The 16,452-nt window shown below is 37.4% G+C and overlaps 1 protein-coding gene and 1 long non-coding RNA gene across 6 annotated transcripts in view; one reads left to right on the forward strand and one right to left on the reverse strand.

The window, feature by feature from the left end:
• HMCN1 (hemicentin 1) overlaps positions 1-16,452 on the forward strand; it is a 483,427-nt gene that overhangs the window by 432,928 nt on the left and 34,047 nt on the right. For 4 of the 5 annotated variants that reach the window (XM_045452692.1, XM_045452691.1, XM_045452693.1 and 1 more), the window contains 9 exons: positions 342-532; positions 2,462-2,543; positions 6,747-7,016; positions 7,588-7,758; positions 7,863-8,033; positions 11,290-11,460; positions 12,231-12,401; positions 13,278-13,448; positions 13,620-13,790. In XM_045452692.1, the coding sequence (XP_045308648.1) occupies positions 342-532; positions 2,462-2,543; positions 6,747-7,016; positions 7,588-7,758; positions 7,863-8,033; positions 11,290-11,460; positions 12,231-12,401; positions 13,278-13,448; positions 13,620-13,790 (1,569 nt within the window). Of the gene's footprint in view, positions 1-341; positions 533-2,461; positions 2,544-6,746; positions 7,017-7,587; positions 7,759-7,862; positions 8,034-11,289; positions 11,461-12,230; positions 12,418-13,277; positions 13,449-13,619; positions 13,791-16,452 lie in introns of those variants that run through there. The other variant, XM_045452695.1, reaches the window with a different exon arrangement.
• On the reverse strand, positions 7-6,321 carry LOC123584976. Its single transcript, XR_006705818.1, has 2 exons — positions 6,110-6,321; positions 7-626 (listed from the first exon to the last, which is right to left on the reverse strand). It is a non-coding gene; the product is annotated as an uncharacterized LOC123584976 (long non-coding RNA).

The raw sequence follows: 16,452 nt of genomic DNA on the forward strand, positions 1-16,452 counted from the left end.
TTTGCATTTTGCTTGCTTATATAACTTCAGTTTATTAAATCCATCTAGTCCTATTTCACAGATGTGTACATTCCTAAGAAATAAAAAATTATCAACGTTCAATTCAAAAGTAGGTAAGCAAAGAGACCATTTGGTACAAAATGGAATCACCTGCTTAGATTATTGAAACTAACAAAATTATCTGGTTGATTAGCATGAGCAGTTGATTCTGGAAAATTCATGGTGTTCAAAAGTGGCTTTTCCCTTCTTCACTAAGTTATCTTTCTAAATAGGTCAAAATCACAAATAAATTATCAGAGCTTCCTTTTACTTATAATTAATTATCTGTTGTTATTTCCCAGAACCTCCAGTCTTCAAAGGTGATTACCCTTCTAATTGGATTGAGCCGCTTGGTGGTAATGCAGTCTTGAATTGTGAAGTGAAAGGAGATCCTGCCCCTACCATCCAATGGAGCAGAAAAGGAGTGGATATTGAAATTAACCACAGAATCCGTCAACTTCTCAATGGCTCCTTGGCCATTTATGGCACTGTAGTAAGTCACGCTGAAATCGTTGATGTGCACTTTAACTGCCACAATTAATCCCTCTCTGTAGGTGCCATGAAAGGAAAAAGTTCCTCTTGCATTCCTATTTAAATCATAAAATCTGAATCAATGGGTTTTTATAAAAAACTGAACCATGGTTCAAATTGATTATTTTTAGACTTTTCACAGAAATATAAGCAATAAAATAATTTTGCTTTGTTCCCAATCACTGATCCATTATTATTTAGCATCATTAGATAACTTCCTCAAATCTGTTTCAGAACACAGAAATTGAAGAATTGCAAACATAACTACAAGTAAAATATAGGATAACTTTCATCTCTAAGACCAATAACTATATCAAGCCTTCCAAAAGCTTCACTAATTCAGAAAATGAGTGTTGCTTTAAGTTATTCTAATTTGAGGGCCAAGTGAATGAGATATTTTATCTAAAAATTTCTCAACTAGATTACGTATGAGTGATTTTTAATGCATTGTAGAATTAATTGAAATAATAATTAAAATACAATATTTAATCACCTAATCCAATGAATCACTCTTAGGCTTTCATTCTCCTGGGTTTCATTTCAATGTGATGTTGTTCATTGTCCCTTCAATTTTGAGATGATTTCTACTTTTAACTGCTGTAACACGTTTCTTCATTACCACATTCCCCCTTCTGTATCTAAGTATTGCTACTTCTGAAGCCATTGGTAATTCTTCTAATACCAATATTAATGCTAATACTAATTTTTTTCACCACACAGTATCAGATACTTAGATATCTATCTCCAACCCTGAAATGTTCCCATTTACCATTTCTTATTGAAAATTTCTATTTGGATATTATATAACACCCCCAATTAAACATGTCTTCCTTTTCCCACCCTCCTCTACTTCCTGCAGTTTAGTTCTCCTTTATTTACTTAGTGTTTCTGTTAACAAATTCTATTCACAAGCCTTCAGCAAAATCTGTGATGAATTAGTCACCAAATCTAAACTCATATAGTACTATTTTTGTAGATTTTTTAAAAATTTATTTTGAGAGAGATTGAGTGGGGAAGGGACAGAGAAAGAAGGGGAGAGAAAGAATCCCAAGCAGGTCCCGTGCTGTCAATGCAGAGCCTGACACAGAGCTCAATCTCACGACCCTGAGATCATGACCTGAGTTGAAATCAAGAGCCAGACACTTAACTGACTGAGCCACCCAGGCACCCCTTACAGTGCATATTTATAATATTGTGACTTATATTCTATGATTCATCATTATCAGTAAATTAGTTTTTTACTTTGTTCATCCTTAATTTATTTTTTTTTTTAATTTTTTTTTTCAACGTTTATTTATTTTTGGGACAGAGAGAGACAGAGCATGAACGGGGGAGGGGCAGAGAGAGAGGGAGACACAGAATCGGAAACAGGCTCCAGGCTCTGAGCCATCAGCCCAGAGCCCGACGCGGGGCTCGAACTCACGGACCGCGAGATCGTGACCTGGCTGAAGTCGGACGCTTAACCGACTGCGCCACCCAGGCGCCCCATCCTTAATTTATTTTAATAACCCCCATTAGGAAGTCTCAATATTTGTTAATTTGTCCTCAATAGTTTAATGCTTTTTAAGATATCTAGAAGAAGAGAATAGGCATTTTTCTTTAGTGAGCTAATTTTGGATAGAAGGTTATAAAAAATGTTAGTTTTGCTTGGTTTCCTAGCAGTTATTATTCCCAGAGAGCAAGAATAGCTGTTTTGAAAACTTAGACTGGGATTTTTTTCTTCTTTTTCTTTTCTCTTAAACCCCTTTATGATGTAAAATAATGTAGGTTTTTCTATTTCCATTCCAACCCCTCCTCAAAAATGAAATTTTATATTAGCATCCTGGTGGAAAAAGTTATTTGCCCCATTCTGTAGGCTCACATTTTTATAAAACACTGCTTATTTCCATAGAATGAAGATGCCGGTGATTATACGTGCGTAGCTACCAATGATGCTGGGGCAGTGGAGCGCAGCATGAGCCTGACCCTGCAGAGTAAGTGGCTTCACTCTGTGTGAACACCTGATTTAAGAAACATTGCCTAATAAACAGTGCTCATTTTCTTTAACTTTATAGCAGGTATATTAATGGTAGCTTGCAGGGTGTGTATAATTTAGTCTTCTGCTGATAGAGTAATTTGTTATCAAGCATAAGACTGGTAGATACAGTTTTGCACAGAGATTTTTTTTTCTATTTTGTCTAACACACGGAGTTCAAGATCACAGTTGCTTGGTGGCAGAGCTTTCTTTCATTTTGCAATATAGTCAGTCAAGTACCCTTCATATAGTCTATCACAGTTTTTGTGACGTGCTTACAAAACGTCATTTTGTGGCACTTTAAAAATATGTATTAAAAGGAAAGACTAATATAAGTGAACTCAAAAGTGTTCTAGGTTGATGGCTGTCAATCTTCCATGAAATAAATGTGTGTACTGGGCAGGACTATCATGCTCATGATGAAACCCCTCAGTTATACAGAAGACAGATCTTTCAGAATTAGAAAAACATGAAAAACTCCAAGGCATAGAACCTCAGAACCCACTGGATAGTCTCCAGAATGACTTTAGAACTGACCTGAGGATAGCATCACTGGGTTGAGAATTTCAGTGAATAAACTTATTTTGTGAGTAGGCTCAGTATTTAATGGTATAAATTTATATTTTCTTCATTCACTATCAAGAGACGCTATATACTAGCATTTACTAGCAGCTATTGCTAAACTACTATTATCTAAGACTTTAACTTTTTAAAATCTTTTTCAGACTTTAGCACTTAATTTTTAGTAAATATCTAAAACAGTGTTTTCCCCCAGCTTTATTGGCATCTAATTGATAAATAAAATTGTACATATTTAAAATGTACAATGTCAAAATTTGATATACATATACACTGTGAAATGATTGCCCCAATCGAGCTAATTAACACATCCATGACTTCAGTTACCATTTTTTGGTTTTGCTGTTTTGATGAGAACACTTAAGATCTCCTCACTTTATAAATTTCAAGTATACAGTATTATTAACTATAGTCACCATGCTATATATTAGATCCTCAGAACCTGTTTGTCTTATAACTGAACATTTGTATCCTTAGATCAATATCACCCATTTCCCCCAATTGACTCTGTTTCTATGGATTTTTTTTTTTTTTTTTAGATTTCACATCCAAGTGATACCATATACTATTTTTCTGTCTCAGTCTGGCTTAATTAGTTTATCATAATGCTCTCGAAGTCCATCCATGTTGTTGCAAATAGTATTTCCTTCTTCTTATTGCTAGATAACATTCCATTAAACATATATAGACTCATTTTCTTTATCCATTTATCCATCACTAGACAGGTTGTTTCCATTTCTTGCTAAGACAGTGTTTTATTAAAGTACTTATTTATCAAACAATAGCCTTGTGAGATGTTATTAGAAAAAAACTAGAGTTCCATGGTCAAACAAGTCTGGGAAAAAATAGATTAAACGAAGTTCATTCATTTATCAAACATATAAAGAGAACCTACCATATGCCAAGCCCTGCTTAATCACCAGATTTCTTTACTGCAGATCATTCCTGAAATGTTAATATATTGATGTGTTATAACTCAGCAAGAAGAGGATATAACATGCCATGTTTCCCAAATAAATGTTATTTCCATGAAACCTTCCTCCCCTCCTTGTTGGGTGAATGTAAGTAGGGCATCACATCGATTAATCTTTCCTGGAAGAGTGTTCCACTGATTGGTTTAAGAAAGTCTGCATTAGATTAGCTCATCTACACCTACAGACAATAAGTTGATTTAAATAAATGAGGCATATTAAAAAACCAAAATATAATTTGTTTAAAATTAAGATTAAAGCACCAGAAGCAATGTTTTCATTTAGATAAAGTACTTGTATTTAACTGATCGTTATGTGACTGGTAGAATTAATTCACCCTTGAAAGATGTACATATGGAATTTTATTGTTGAGTTAACTTATAGCCTTATGGGCAATTGGAAATGTTCAAATATGGTATTAAAATTAAGATTCTGAGTTTTATTTGACACTTTCTTTGACCATAATTGAGGGAGCAGATGAGCTCATTTAATCATTATGTTATCATTTAGTGTTGAGTGATTAATCTGAGGCATTTAATGTATTCAGCAACAGTTTACTGAACACATAATGTAATTTGAACACTAGGAGAAAAATAAAAGCCCCAGCCCTGAAAGTTCCTAAAGTTAATATAAATATCAAATAAGAAGGTAATTGAGTAGGACGATGTGGGCATATATATGAATAATGCACTAATGATACTGAGAGATTCAAACCTCATATGAAGTAACTACTTTTGTAAAAGACAGCATGTCAATAACATCTTTACATAAAATGGTGGTATGGTCATAATAAAACACATTTTACTTCTATTTTGCTTTATGTTCTATTATTCCAGATATATTTCTCCATCTAAAACAGAACCATCACCCTGAATTATCTGATATTCATTACCTCTCATTGAGCAAATTATTCTACCATTCATTTCAATCCCACAAAAACACAGCTTTCATCCTTCAAGAACACACAGGCTCCTCTCTGTTAACCTGTATTCAGATGTGAGCCCTGATTAACTAAATGTTTAAAACCTTGTATGTTGCTGCTTTCGAGGGTGAATCATCCTTTCAAAGCTAAATCCATCTCCATGCTATTTCCTTGTCTCCAAGTAGACTCCCTTCTCCTATATATAATCTTACCATTTCTGAAAATCCACTTCAAGCTTCTTCTTCTCCATGAAATTTTTCATATTCTATCTTGCTTGACACTGTAGACTAGAATAAACATCCTACCAGCAGCTATATATAGCTCCTTTTACATTTTTTCCTGACTTCACTTGAGCAGCTCTGATCTACTCTGATCTACTAGTATTAACCTCTCACTCCTTCTTGAAACTCCTTCCTTTGGTTACCAGGATACCATTCTCTCTTGATTTTCTTCCTACTTCAGTGATCTGTTCTTAGTATCATTTTATGGCTTGTCTTCTGTTCATCTCTTAAATAATGATGCTGTCATAGTTTATGTCTTTGGTCTTCTTCCTCTCCTTTTAGAATCACTTCTAAAGCCATCTTATCCACTCATGAAAGACTCATAGATCTGTATTTCTAGCCTATATCTCTATTCTGAGCTGCAGATATTAACATTCTCTTACCATCTAGACATCTCTACATGAATGTCCCACAGACACCACAAACTCAATAGTTCTAAATGGATACGAATTATCATTCCTTACAATGTCCAAACAAATTTGTTCTTCCTCCTATGTTCTTCTATATTGTCCAAGTCAAAATCCTGTAGTTATCAGTTCCTCTCAAGTCAATGACAAAGTTCTGTTATTTCTACTTTCCTAATGATTCTTGAATGTCTTCCTTTTCCTCTCCATTTTCAGTGATTGCCTCTGTTTGTTCTATTAAGTCACTATTGTTTATGCATCCATATTACCACACATTTACCTACTCTATACTAAATATTATTCTACCTATTCCATTACAAAATCCTACAATGATATTATAGAACAGCTAAATAATTATAGTTACTTACTTGTCTTATCCGTGGACTGTGAATTCCTTGAGGCTAGAAGTTATATCTATTATCTCTGTATCCTCAGCATCTAACACAATGCCTGGCAAATAGTAGGCTCTCGATACATGTTTATTGAATAAATGAATGATGACCAGTTATGAAAGGATAAGTTAATAATGACTCATTACCTCAGAAGTGATGTAAGGGAAAGAAGTGAGAGTTTGCCATGTAAAACACAGACAAAAACAATGATAACAATAGTACTAATAATATTATGTACTTACCCTGTCAAAGAGCTAGGCTTATCTCATCTTAGAGGAATCTAACAAGAATTCTCTGAAGGATACAAAGGCTCAAAGAGGTCCTAAGGAACAGAAGCAGAATTTGAATTTAAGTATACAGCAAGTATGACTGCAGAACCCATGATATAGGCTAATCTGCTTAGGGATTTAAAATTTTGGACATTTCATAAATAAAACAGAGCTATGATACTGAAAAATCTGTCAATGGCAACTGCATCCTTAGTAGTTGAGCAGCTACAGTGTTTTATAAACAAATCAGCCTAATTTTTTAAAAAATGTTACTATATATATTGATAAAAATGTTAACATAGCTTCACAAAAACTAAGAAAACACTATGTGCTTTTTTCTGTAGGTCCTCCTATTATTACTCTTGAACCAGTAGAAACTGTTATTCATGCTGGTGGCAAAGTCATATTGAATTGTCAGGCAACTGGAGAGCCTCATCCAACCATTACATGGTCTCGTCAAGGGCACTCTATTCCCTGGGATGACCGAGTTAACATGTTGTCCAACAACTCCTTACATATTGCTGCTGCTCAAAAAGAAGATACATCTGAATATGAATGTGTTGCTCGAAACTTGATGGGTTCTGTCCTTGTCAGGGTGCCAGTCACAGTCCAGGGTGAGTGTGATCAGAGGGACATTCATATTAAGTATCACCTGTGGCGACCCAAATCGTAAAAACTCTTAAGCATCTTAGTCCAAGTCTCCTGGACCCTGAAGACACTTCTAGATTGTGGAGCTAGAACAAAAATCACATCACAATTTACCAACTGAAGGGACTGAAACAATATTCAGTTAGAGCAGTAAAATATCAAGCCAATAATTCAAAATCCCAAACTGAAGTTTTGATTCAAAACTAAGTCACATTTATTCTCAGAAATCATGCATTTATTTTTCTTTAAAGAATGGTATATCAAAAGGTAAACAGTATTTAAACTTCTTGATCTCTAACTCTTCTGGCAGCCATATCCACATGAGTCAGTATTGGAACTGGGAAGAAACTCCAGTTAATTATCTGAAATTTTTCTCTCCTGCATGGATTTTAATTTTACCAAAGAGGAGAGCATCCATAAGCAATTTCTCAGCAATCATAGATCCAGCTCTAGACCCAGCGTGTTAATAAAATTCAATTTATAGCTTTTTTTTTTTTTTTACCATCACAGAGACAAAGTACAATGTTTTATTTGCAGTTCACGGTGGGTATTCCCAGTGGTCCACATGGAGATCCTGCAGTGTCACCTGTGGCAAAGGCATCCAGAAGAGGAGTCGTCTATGCAACAACCCCTTTCCGGCCAATGGTGGGAAGCCTTGCCAAGGGTCAGATTCAGAAATGCGAAACTGTCAACGTAAGCTGTGTCCAGGTACATCTCTATATTCAGTGGATAGGCACATGTTTGATAGATATTCATTTCTGTTAGCTAACTATGGGTTGTCTTCGTGTTGACGATGTTTTACCTGTGTGTAGTGGATGGTAGCTGGTCAGAATGGAGCCCTTGGGAAGAATGCACACGGAGTTGTGGACGTGGCAACAGAACCAGGACCAGAACTTGCAGTAACCCATCAGCTCAATATGGTGGGCGGCCATGTGAAGGGAATGCAGTAGAAATAATCATGTGCAACATTAGGCCCTGCCCAGGTGAGAATCCACTGATGAGCAAAACTATTCTATTTTTAACTCCTATAAAGGGGTTATACTTACCTTTTTTTGTTGTTATAAAAATATGTTATGGCCTCTACCCTGGAATATATCCATTCCCTGTGTTCTTAATTATGTCTCACTGATACAAGCTTATGAAAGATATGGTATTAATCAATGTTAAGTAAAATCCCTGACTTAATTGACCATCTATTGGTTCCACAAACTGTGGTGTATTTTTAATCATGTAGAGGAAACGTAAGTATTTGCCGTCATAGAATTTTAGAAGTAATAAGGACATTAAAATCTAATGTAGCCATTCATTTTCAGGCAAGAAAAATGAAGTCTAGGATATTTAAAGACGTTCCCAAAAACACACAATGAGTGAGGGCTAAGATGATAATAGCAGCCATTCACTAAATACCTGTGTGTTCTGGGAACCGTGGTAGGTGCTTTAAGTACACGTTGTTTGACTTTGTAAAACAACCCCTCACCATAGGTATTTTAGGGCTCTTTCAGCTTAAAGTGACAGAAACCAAACTTGAATGAGCTTAAGTAGAAAATTCTACTTTCAGGTATGACTGAATTCAAGGATTTGGCCAGTGTTTTTACTAGCATGTTTTCCATCTCTCATCTTTGCTCACCTCTCTTTGGCTTTATTGTCCATTAAACTCTTTCCATGCAGTGGAAAAAATGACTGCTAGCAGCTAGTAGCTCACAGGAGCCTTGTAACCCAAGGCCTAAGAAACAAAGAGTCTTGCTCTCTCTCCCTCAGATTTCCTATCAACCTCTGAAAAAGAGCCCTGTTTGATTTTGTTTGGGACTCATGCTCACCTCTGAACTCAACTAAGTCCAGATACTTGGATAACCAGCTTGAGTGACTTACCCGCATTGTAACAGGCAGGGCTCCTTGTATGACAGCCTAAAACAAGTTATATGGAGTAGAAGAGTATCTGGTCATTCATTCATTCATCACTTATCCATTCATTTCTCCAACAGATATTTATTGAACACCCGTTCTGTGCTCAAGGCATTTTTTCATTGTTCAAGATAGAATGATAAACAGATGTAATATAGTTCAGATATTGATAAGCACACTGAACAAACTCAGAGTTGAACTCACAGAGTTTAACTGGGAGAGATACCTAGCTGAGTTGGTTTTAAAAAAAGGGGGGAAGATGCTGAAAAACCAAAATGAAACAGTTATCCACTATATTGGGTATTGCATCCTGTTGTACAAATGAGGAAACCAAGATTCAGGAAATATATGATATGATAATTATGATAATTAATTCCCTGATGTTACATGGCTAGTAAAACGTGAATCAAGGATTTGAATCCAGGTCTGTCTGATTCCTAAGCCTATTTGCTTAGATCCTAGGTATCTTGATTTGCAGTTCAGAACTTACATTACATTACAGAAGTAAAATACTGTCATGAAATCTTAAACCAAAGCTAAAACTATTTTTTTAATCTTTAAGAATTAGAAAGCTAATTATAGGGACACCTGGGTGGCTCAGTCAGTTAAGCATCTGACTCTTGATTTCAGCTCAGGTCATGATCTCAAGGTTGTGAGATCGAGCCCTATGTCGGGCTCTGCGCTGACAGTGTGGAGCCTGCTTGGGATCCTCTCTCCCTCTCTCTCTCTCTGCCCCTCCCCCACTCAGTTTCTCTCTTTCTCTCTCTCAAAATAAACATTTTTTAAAAAGAGAAAAAAAGAAATTACACAGACAGTATATGAATAAACATCAACCAAACACCAAACATTATCTCCAATAAAAGAATGCATCTGTGCTATAAGGCTTTATAAGAGGTGTGGGCTTTTGTTAACCTCAGCCTTGAAAATAGGACATATTAAAATAATTGGAATAGCAGACTTTTTTCAATGACATAGTCCATATATGAGGACTATGAGCATCAGCAATCTGAATTAATAAAGAAGTAGTTTTGAGTAATATCTGCCTTATATTTAAAGGCTTTCTTCTTTCTTTTTAGGTTCAGCCAATACTTTTTAGTCCAAATTTTTGTCAACTAAAATAAATGTGTATGACAGTGTTCACCTGTGTCTACAAAGTACAAAGGATATGTAGTAAACTCAACTAGAAAATAGTTAATTGAAAGAAAATCCTAGGTGTGTTTTAAAGTACTTTGTAAACAAAGCAGTCAAATTATAATTTCATTACTTGGTTTTCAATTTATTCTTTTGGTGTCTTATAGAGTTTAATAGAATCTTTAGACCCTAACCTTAAGGCCCTATTTTGGTTCATATCTTGGTTAAACTGGATGACCACAAAAACATACTTTATGAGCTCCATATCTAGAAAGTACCCTTAAAACAAAAATATGACTTGATACTGACTTATATGTAAGAGAAACAATAATGTTGATTCTTAGCCCATGCACCTGGTAGGAAACATAAGGTTGTTTCAGTCTTGTGGGTAGATGCTGTCATCTGTTAGTAACCAAAAGGAAGGTTTTAGTATCACTTCTTGGAAACTACTGGTCAATTTTTTGTTGTTGTTTAGGAAGCAGGTGAGTGTGTTATTCAGAACTTTTAATTCATGAACATTATGTAATGGAGACAATTTTTAAAGAGCTACAACTGTGCAAATCATCATGTTGTTGAAAGATCCAAGTGTATTTTTAAACATGAAGCTGAATCAGGCTTAAAGATGTGGTCTTGAGTCTAGAGTCCAAGTTATCGGGGCGCCAGGGTGACTCAGTCAGTTAAGCATCCAGCTCTCGATCACAGGTCAGGTCTTGAACTCAGGGTCGTGAGTTTCAGCCCACACCCAGTGCGGAGCCTAGAGTCCAAGTTACCCTTGTGGAAACATTCATATTGTCTATAATTGCATCTAGACCTGTCATACAGCCTTGCTTCTAAGCTTCTGGTTCCTTCCACTTTCCCCAGAGCATAAAGCACAAACAAATACTTATCTAGGATTTTTAAACTCAGATTGTGTTTACATATAGTAGTTTGATTACATTCTATTTTAATAAAATAGTCCCTTTGGATAATTGTAAGCATTCATTTTGGCATTAGGTAGCCTTCTGAATTTTCCTATAAACACTATTTCCCATGAAAATCTAACCAGAAGCAGAAAGGAAGAACATTATTTATGTTTCCTTTGGTTCAATTTCAGTCGTTTTAGATTCCAGGCTAATTTAACTCATTACTGAGTTAATTTACTTGTATAATTTTGTTTAACAAACATGGTTCTGTGACTTGCAACTCTGTCTCTTGGGATATTTGTAGTTCATGGAGCATGGGGCACTTGGCAGCCTTGGAGTGCATGCAGCGAGAGTTGCGGTAAAGGTGCCCAGATAAGAACAAGACTGTGTAATAACCCACCACCATCATTTGATGGGTCCTACTGTGATGGAGCAGAAACACAGATGCAGATTTGCAATGAAAGACCCTGTCCCGGTAAGAGACATACAGTGTTTATACCCTTAATAAATTATCTGGGTAACATGTCAGTAAGAATCAATGTCAATAAGAACATTACCCCCAGCGGTTGTGATAGTAGGTATTTACCCAAAGGATACATAAACACTGATTTAAAGGGTCACATGCACCCCAATGTTTACAGCAGCATTATCAACAATAGCCAAACTATGGAAAGAGCCCAAATGTCCATCGACTGATGAATGGATATATACACACACATACACACACACCATGGAATATTACTCAGCCATTCAAAAGAATGAAATCTTGCCATTTGCAACAGCATAGATGGAGCTAGAGAGTATTATGTTAACTGAAATCGGTCAGTCAGAGAAAGACAAATATCATATGATTTCACTCATGTGGAATTTAAAAAACAAAACAAATGAGCAAAGGGTAAAAAAGAAAAAAGAGAGACAAATCAAGAAACAGACTCTTAACTGCAGAGAACGAAATGATTGTTTCCAGAGGGGAGGTGGGTGAGTGGGGGGAATGGGTTAAATAGGTGATGAGGATTAAGGAGGGCACTTGTTGTGATGAACACCGGGTGATGTATGTAAGTGATGAATCGCTAAATTCTATACCTGAAACTAATAATGCATTGTATATTAACTAGCTGGAATTCAAATTAAAATTAGAGGAAAAAATAAAAATAAATAAACCTTCAAAAGAAATTAAGAACATCACCCAACCTAACAATGCCCAGAATATTAGTAACAGAGCACATATGTTTTTCCTTAATCCAGTGGATGGCAAGTGGACCACTTGGGCCAGTTGGAGTGCCTGTACTGTGTCCTGTGGAGGAGGTGCCAGACAGAGAACAAGGGAGTGCTCTGATCCTGTCCCACAGCATGGAGGGAGCAGATGTGAAGGGAGTGATGTCCAGAGTGATTTTTGCAATAATGACCCTTGTCCAAGTGAGTGTTGGAAATAGTGAGTCAACATTATAGTTTCTTAAAGGTTTATTATGGCCTCGGGGTGCCTGGGTGGCTCAGTTGGTTAAGCGTCCGACTTCGGCTCGGGTCATGATCTCACGGTCCGTGAGTTCGAGCCCTGCGTCGGGCTCTGTGCTGACAGCTCAGAGCCTGGAGCCTGTTTCAGATTCTGTGTCTCCCTCTCTCTCTGCCCCTCCCCTGTTCATGCTCTGTCTCTCTCTGTCTCAAAAATAAATAAACATTAAGAAAAAAAGGTTCATTATGGCCTCAAGTCCTTAAAGTTATAATATACTGTTACTTGATTCCTCTAACTTTGGTTTAGAATAACAAAGTGTCATACAGTTGCTATTGTGTCTGTGTAATGCCATAGATGTAATTGATCTATATAGGCAAGGACTGTGTCCCTATTTCATTTGCTCTCTAGGACCAGCTGAAGAGTGCAAGGACAAGGGCACCCTTACATGCCCACTGTTATTGATGTTGATATCTTTACAGAGGCAAGCAGGTGGCTCTTTGCCTTAATTCAGTCTCCAAGCTAGATTTTAAGACCCTGGTAGCATCTGAATCCACTGTATCTGGATTGTATGGTCTTGACTCATCAAGAGCAGAGATCTTGTCTCATTCATATCCTTCAGCTCCTGAAACACTGTAAGACTGGACAGATACATACTACATGGAATTTCACAGTCACTGGAATGTACACCCAGTTTCTAGTCAACACAATAGCTAAACAATCTGCCTTTGGAAGTTTCCTATTTATAGATTTGTATATTTCTTTTCAGTTCCTAGGGAAAGTCTTACCATACTTTTTGGATGAGTGTCATTGTTTAACACATCTCCAATGGTTCTCTGTTGTAGCTCATGGTAACTGGAGTCCTTGGAGTGGCTGGGGAATATGCAGCCGGACATGCAACGGAGGACAGATGCGGCGGTACCGCACATGTGATAATCCTCCTCCCTCCAACGGAGGAAGAGCTTGTGGGGGGCCAGACTCCCAGATCCAGAGATGCAACACTGACATGTGTCCTGGTGAGCCCCTCAACTCCTGACCAGTAGAATAAGTAAAGCATTTTATTTGGTGCTTATTGCAGCAGCCCCATAATTTCAGATCTGACAATGAGAGTTGTATAAGCAGGGTTACCCTATGTGTAGATTTTAAAACTGATTGGTTAATATTGACCATTCCATTCTTGTTCACAGTGGATGGAAGTTGGGGAAGCTGGCATAGTTGGGGCCAGTGCTCTGCCTCTTGTGGAGGAGGTGAAAAGACTCGAAAGCGGCTGTGCAACAATCCAGTGCCGTCTAAAAGTGGTCGCCCCTGTCCAGGAGACACTACACAGGTATCCAGATGCAATATGCAAACATGTCCAGGTAAGCAACTAAGTTAGACTTTGGTGGAACCATTGCTTGCTTATTTACAGCCTTTCTGCAGATTAAAAAAAGGATACCACTCTGAGCCTACAAATTATAAAACAGTGCCAACTCTGGAAGGGAGAATTAGGAAAAATGTACATTTTCCCTTCAAGTTGGTCTGCACCAAAGCTTGTGGCTGGATTTTAGCTTCTGCTTGCCCCCTTCCAGGCCCCTCTGTAAAAGAATATGGCCTGCAAAACCATAAATAGTAGTCCTAGGCTTGAAGGACAAAAGAGTTTAGAAGAGTGGGGAAAGCAAGGGCTGAGATTTCAAACTGAAAAGTGAGAGTTGGAAAGAAACTGAATGTTTAACAGAAACACACAATTAGAGGCGATGCTTTCATGGATGGAAATATGGAGAACATGAATCTGGAAAGTCAAATAGGGGCCAGTTCAGTTGTAGGTAAAAGAGTAGGGGAAGTTCAATTACAATAACCCAAGTCATACAACATGGCTGGATTTGTAAGTGATGTAAAAATTCAGAAGGAACAAAGCCAGAATTCTAGAACCAATGGACCTTAGAAAGACTTTGCTGGAGTCCCAAGAAATGGTGGATAATATTAAGGTTGCTTGTGTCAGAGGATAGACTTTCTAAAGTCTATAAGAAGATCCAAAAGAACAGTTTCACATTGTTGAAGGGGGAAGATACCACTGAACTTTCCAAAGCTTGAAGGTTGCTTTAGAGATAAAATGTCCCCGGGAGCCTGGGTGACTCAGTCAGTTGAGTGTCTGACTCTTGATTTTGACTCAGGTCATGATCCCAGGGTCATGGGATTGAGCCCCACATTGGATTCCATGCTGAGTGTGGAGCCTGCTTAAGATATTCTCTCTCTCTCTCTCTCAAATAAATTTAAAAAAGGAAAGAAAATGTCCTTGAAAATCAAGAAGGCTCATTTGGCAGAGTGAGAAAGAGGAGTTACGTGAGGAGGTTTATAGGATCTAGACAAGCTAAAAGGACAAGTGTTTATTGGTCAACTGTTCAACATGTCTTCTCAGCATATCAACTTATTACCAAGGATGTTGAGGCTCTAGCATGTAGGCATGGTGATAGTTCTAGCTTTAACTGGGGCATTTTGTAGCTCCTGAGCCTTGTTACAACTCACAGTCAAGGGGTATTGTTCATCTAAGGGGTAGTATTCCATCTTGGATACAAGGGCCCCAGTAGCAGAAGTCCAAATTAAGCAGACAATTTGGATTACAGACTCTGGCAGAGAGTTCCAAAGATCCCAATTAGGTACCCAGAACTGGATGTCTGTTGGTGCTGGGACTCAAGCTCCTCTGGAGACTAGGGAACCAAGGTCAAAATGGTCAAACGACCCAGGTTAAATGGCCCAGAGAACTAAGTGAATGAGTGATCTTTCTACCCGTCTCTCCTCCTGCTTAGGACTAAAGATAAGAACCAAAAAGTCCTACTATGTCCTTATCTGCTTTCCTGCACCATCTTACACCAAGGTTTCCATGAATTCTCCCATCTCTCTCTGTCCTTTGCTCCTTCTGGTTTCTCAGATATGGCAAGCCACCACCTCTCAAAAGGGTGACACATGGTATTTCCTCTACCCAGAAGGCCCTTGTCCTGCCTTCTCTGGTTAAGACCTAAACTTTCCTCAGACTTCACTGTTTTTACTTTCTTTTCAGACTTCCCTAGGCAGTAGATACTTACACATTAGTACATTTCAATTTTACATTTATTTGTGAAATTCTAATTAATGTCTCTCTCCTTTCAGATATAAGGTCTATGAAGGTAGGCCTGGGTCTTTTTTTTTTTTTTCTTTATTATTATTGTATCTTCAACACTTGATGAACAAGTAAATGTAGTCCAGAACATGAAGGCTGAACCAACATGAAAAAAGTGTATTCTCTCATGAATAATCAAAGTAATACAAATTAAAATGGTGAAATACTATACTTACTGATTTTTCTGAGATTGAATACAATTGTACTTCTCCCTGGTATATAATATATAATGGTATCTGAAACACTTAGTGAGTTTTTAAAAAATATATTAGAGTAAGTGGCTCAGTGGATTAAGTATCCAACTCTTGATTTCACTCAGGTCATGGTCTCACAGTTCATGGGATCAAGTCCCACAATGGGCTCTATGCTGACAGTGCAGAGCCTGCTTGAGATTCTCTCTCCGTTCCCTTTCTCTCTCATCAAATAATGACTATTTATGAATTTCACTATCAGCTTCTTCCCATTGTGTTTCCTTCTCTTGCCAAAGCATGCAGTTCATTTAAAAAGCGTTCATTGGGGCGCCTGGGTGGCTCAGTCGGTTAAGCGTCCGACTTCGGCTCGGGTCACGATCTCGCGGTCCGTGAGTTCGAGCCCCGCGTCGGGCTCTGTGCTTACTGCTCAGAGCCTGGAGCCTGTTTCAGATTCTGTGTCTCCCTCTCTCTGACCCTCCCCCATTCATGCTCTGTCTCTCCCTGTCTCAAAAATAAATAAAACGTTAAAAAAAAATTTAAAAAGCATTCATTAACCACCTATTCTAGTGTCAGTAACTAATAATTTTGTTGAACAATTGGAAGAAGGCATAAAATTACCATAGAGATGCTTTTTAAAACATATGTGATTGGGGGAAAAATGTATGATTGTTTTCAACCGAATTGTGTATGTATGAA

The sequence above is a fragment of the Leopardus geoffroyi genome, chromosome C3 (assembly GCF_018350155.1).
Source record: "Leopardus geoffroyi isolate Oge1 chromosome C3, O.geoffroyi_Oge1_pat1.0, whole genome shotgun sequence".
In the NCBI taxonomy this organism is placed as follows: Eukaryota; Metazoa; Chordata; class Mammalia; order Carnivora; family Felidae; genus Leopardus; species Leopardus geoffroyi.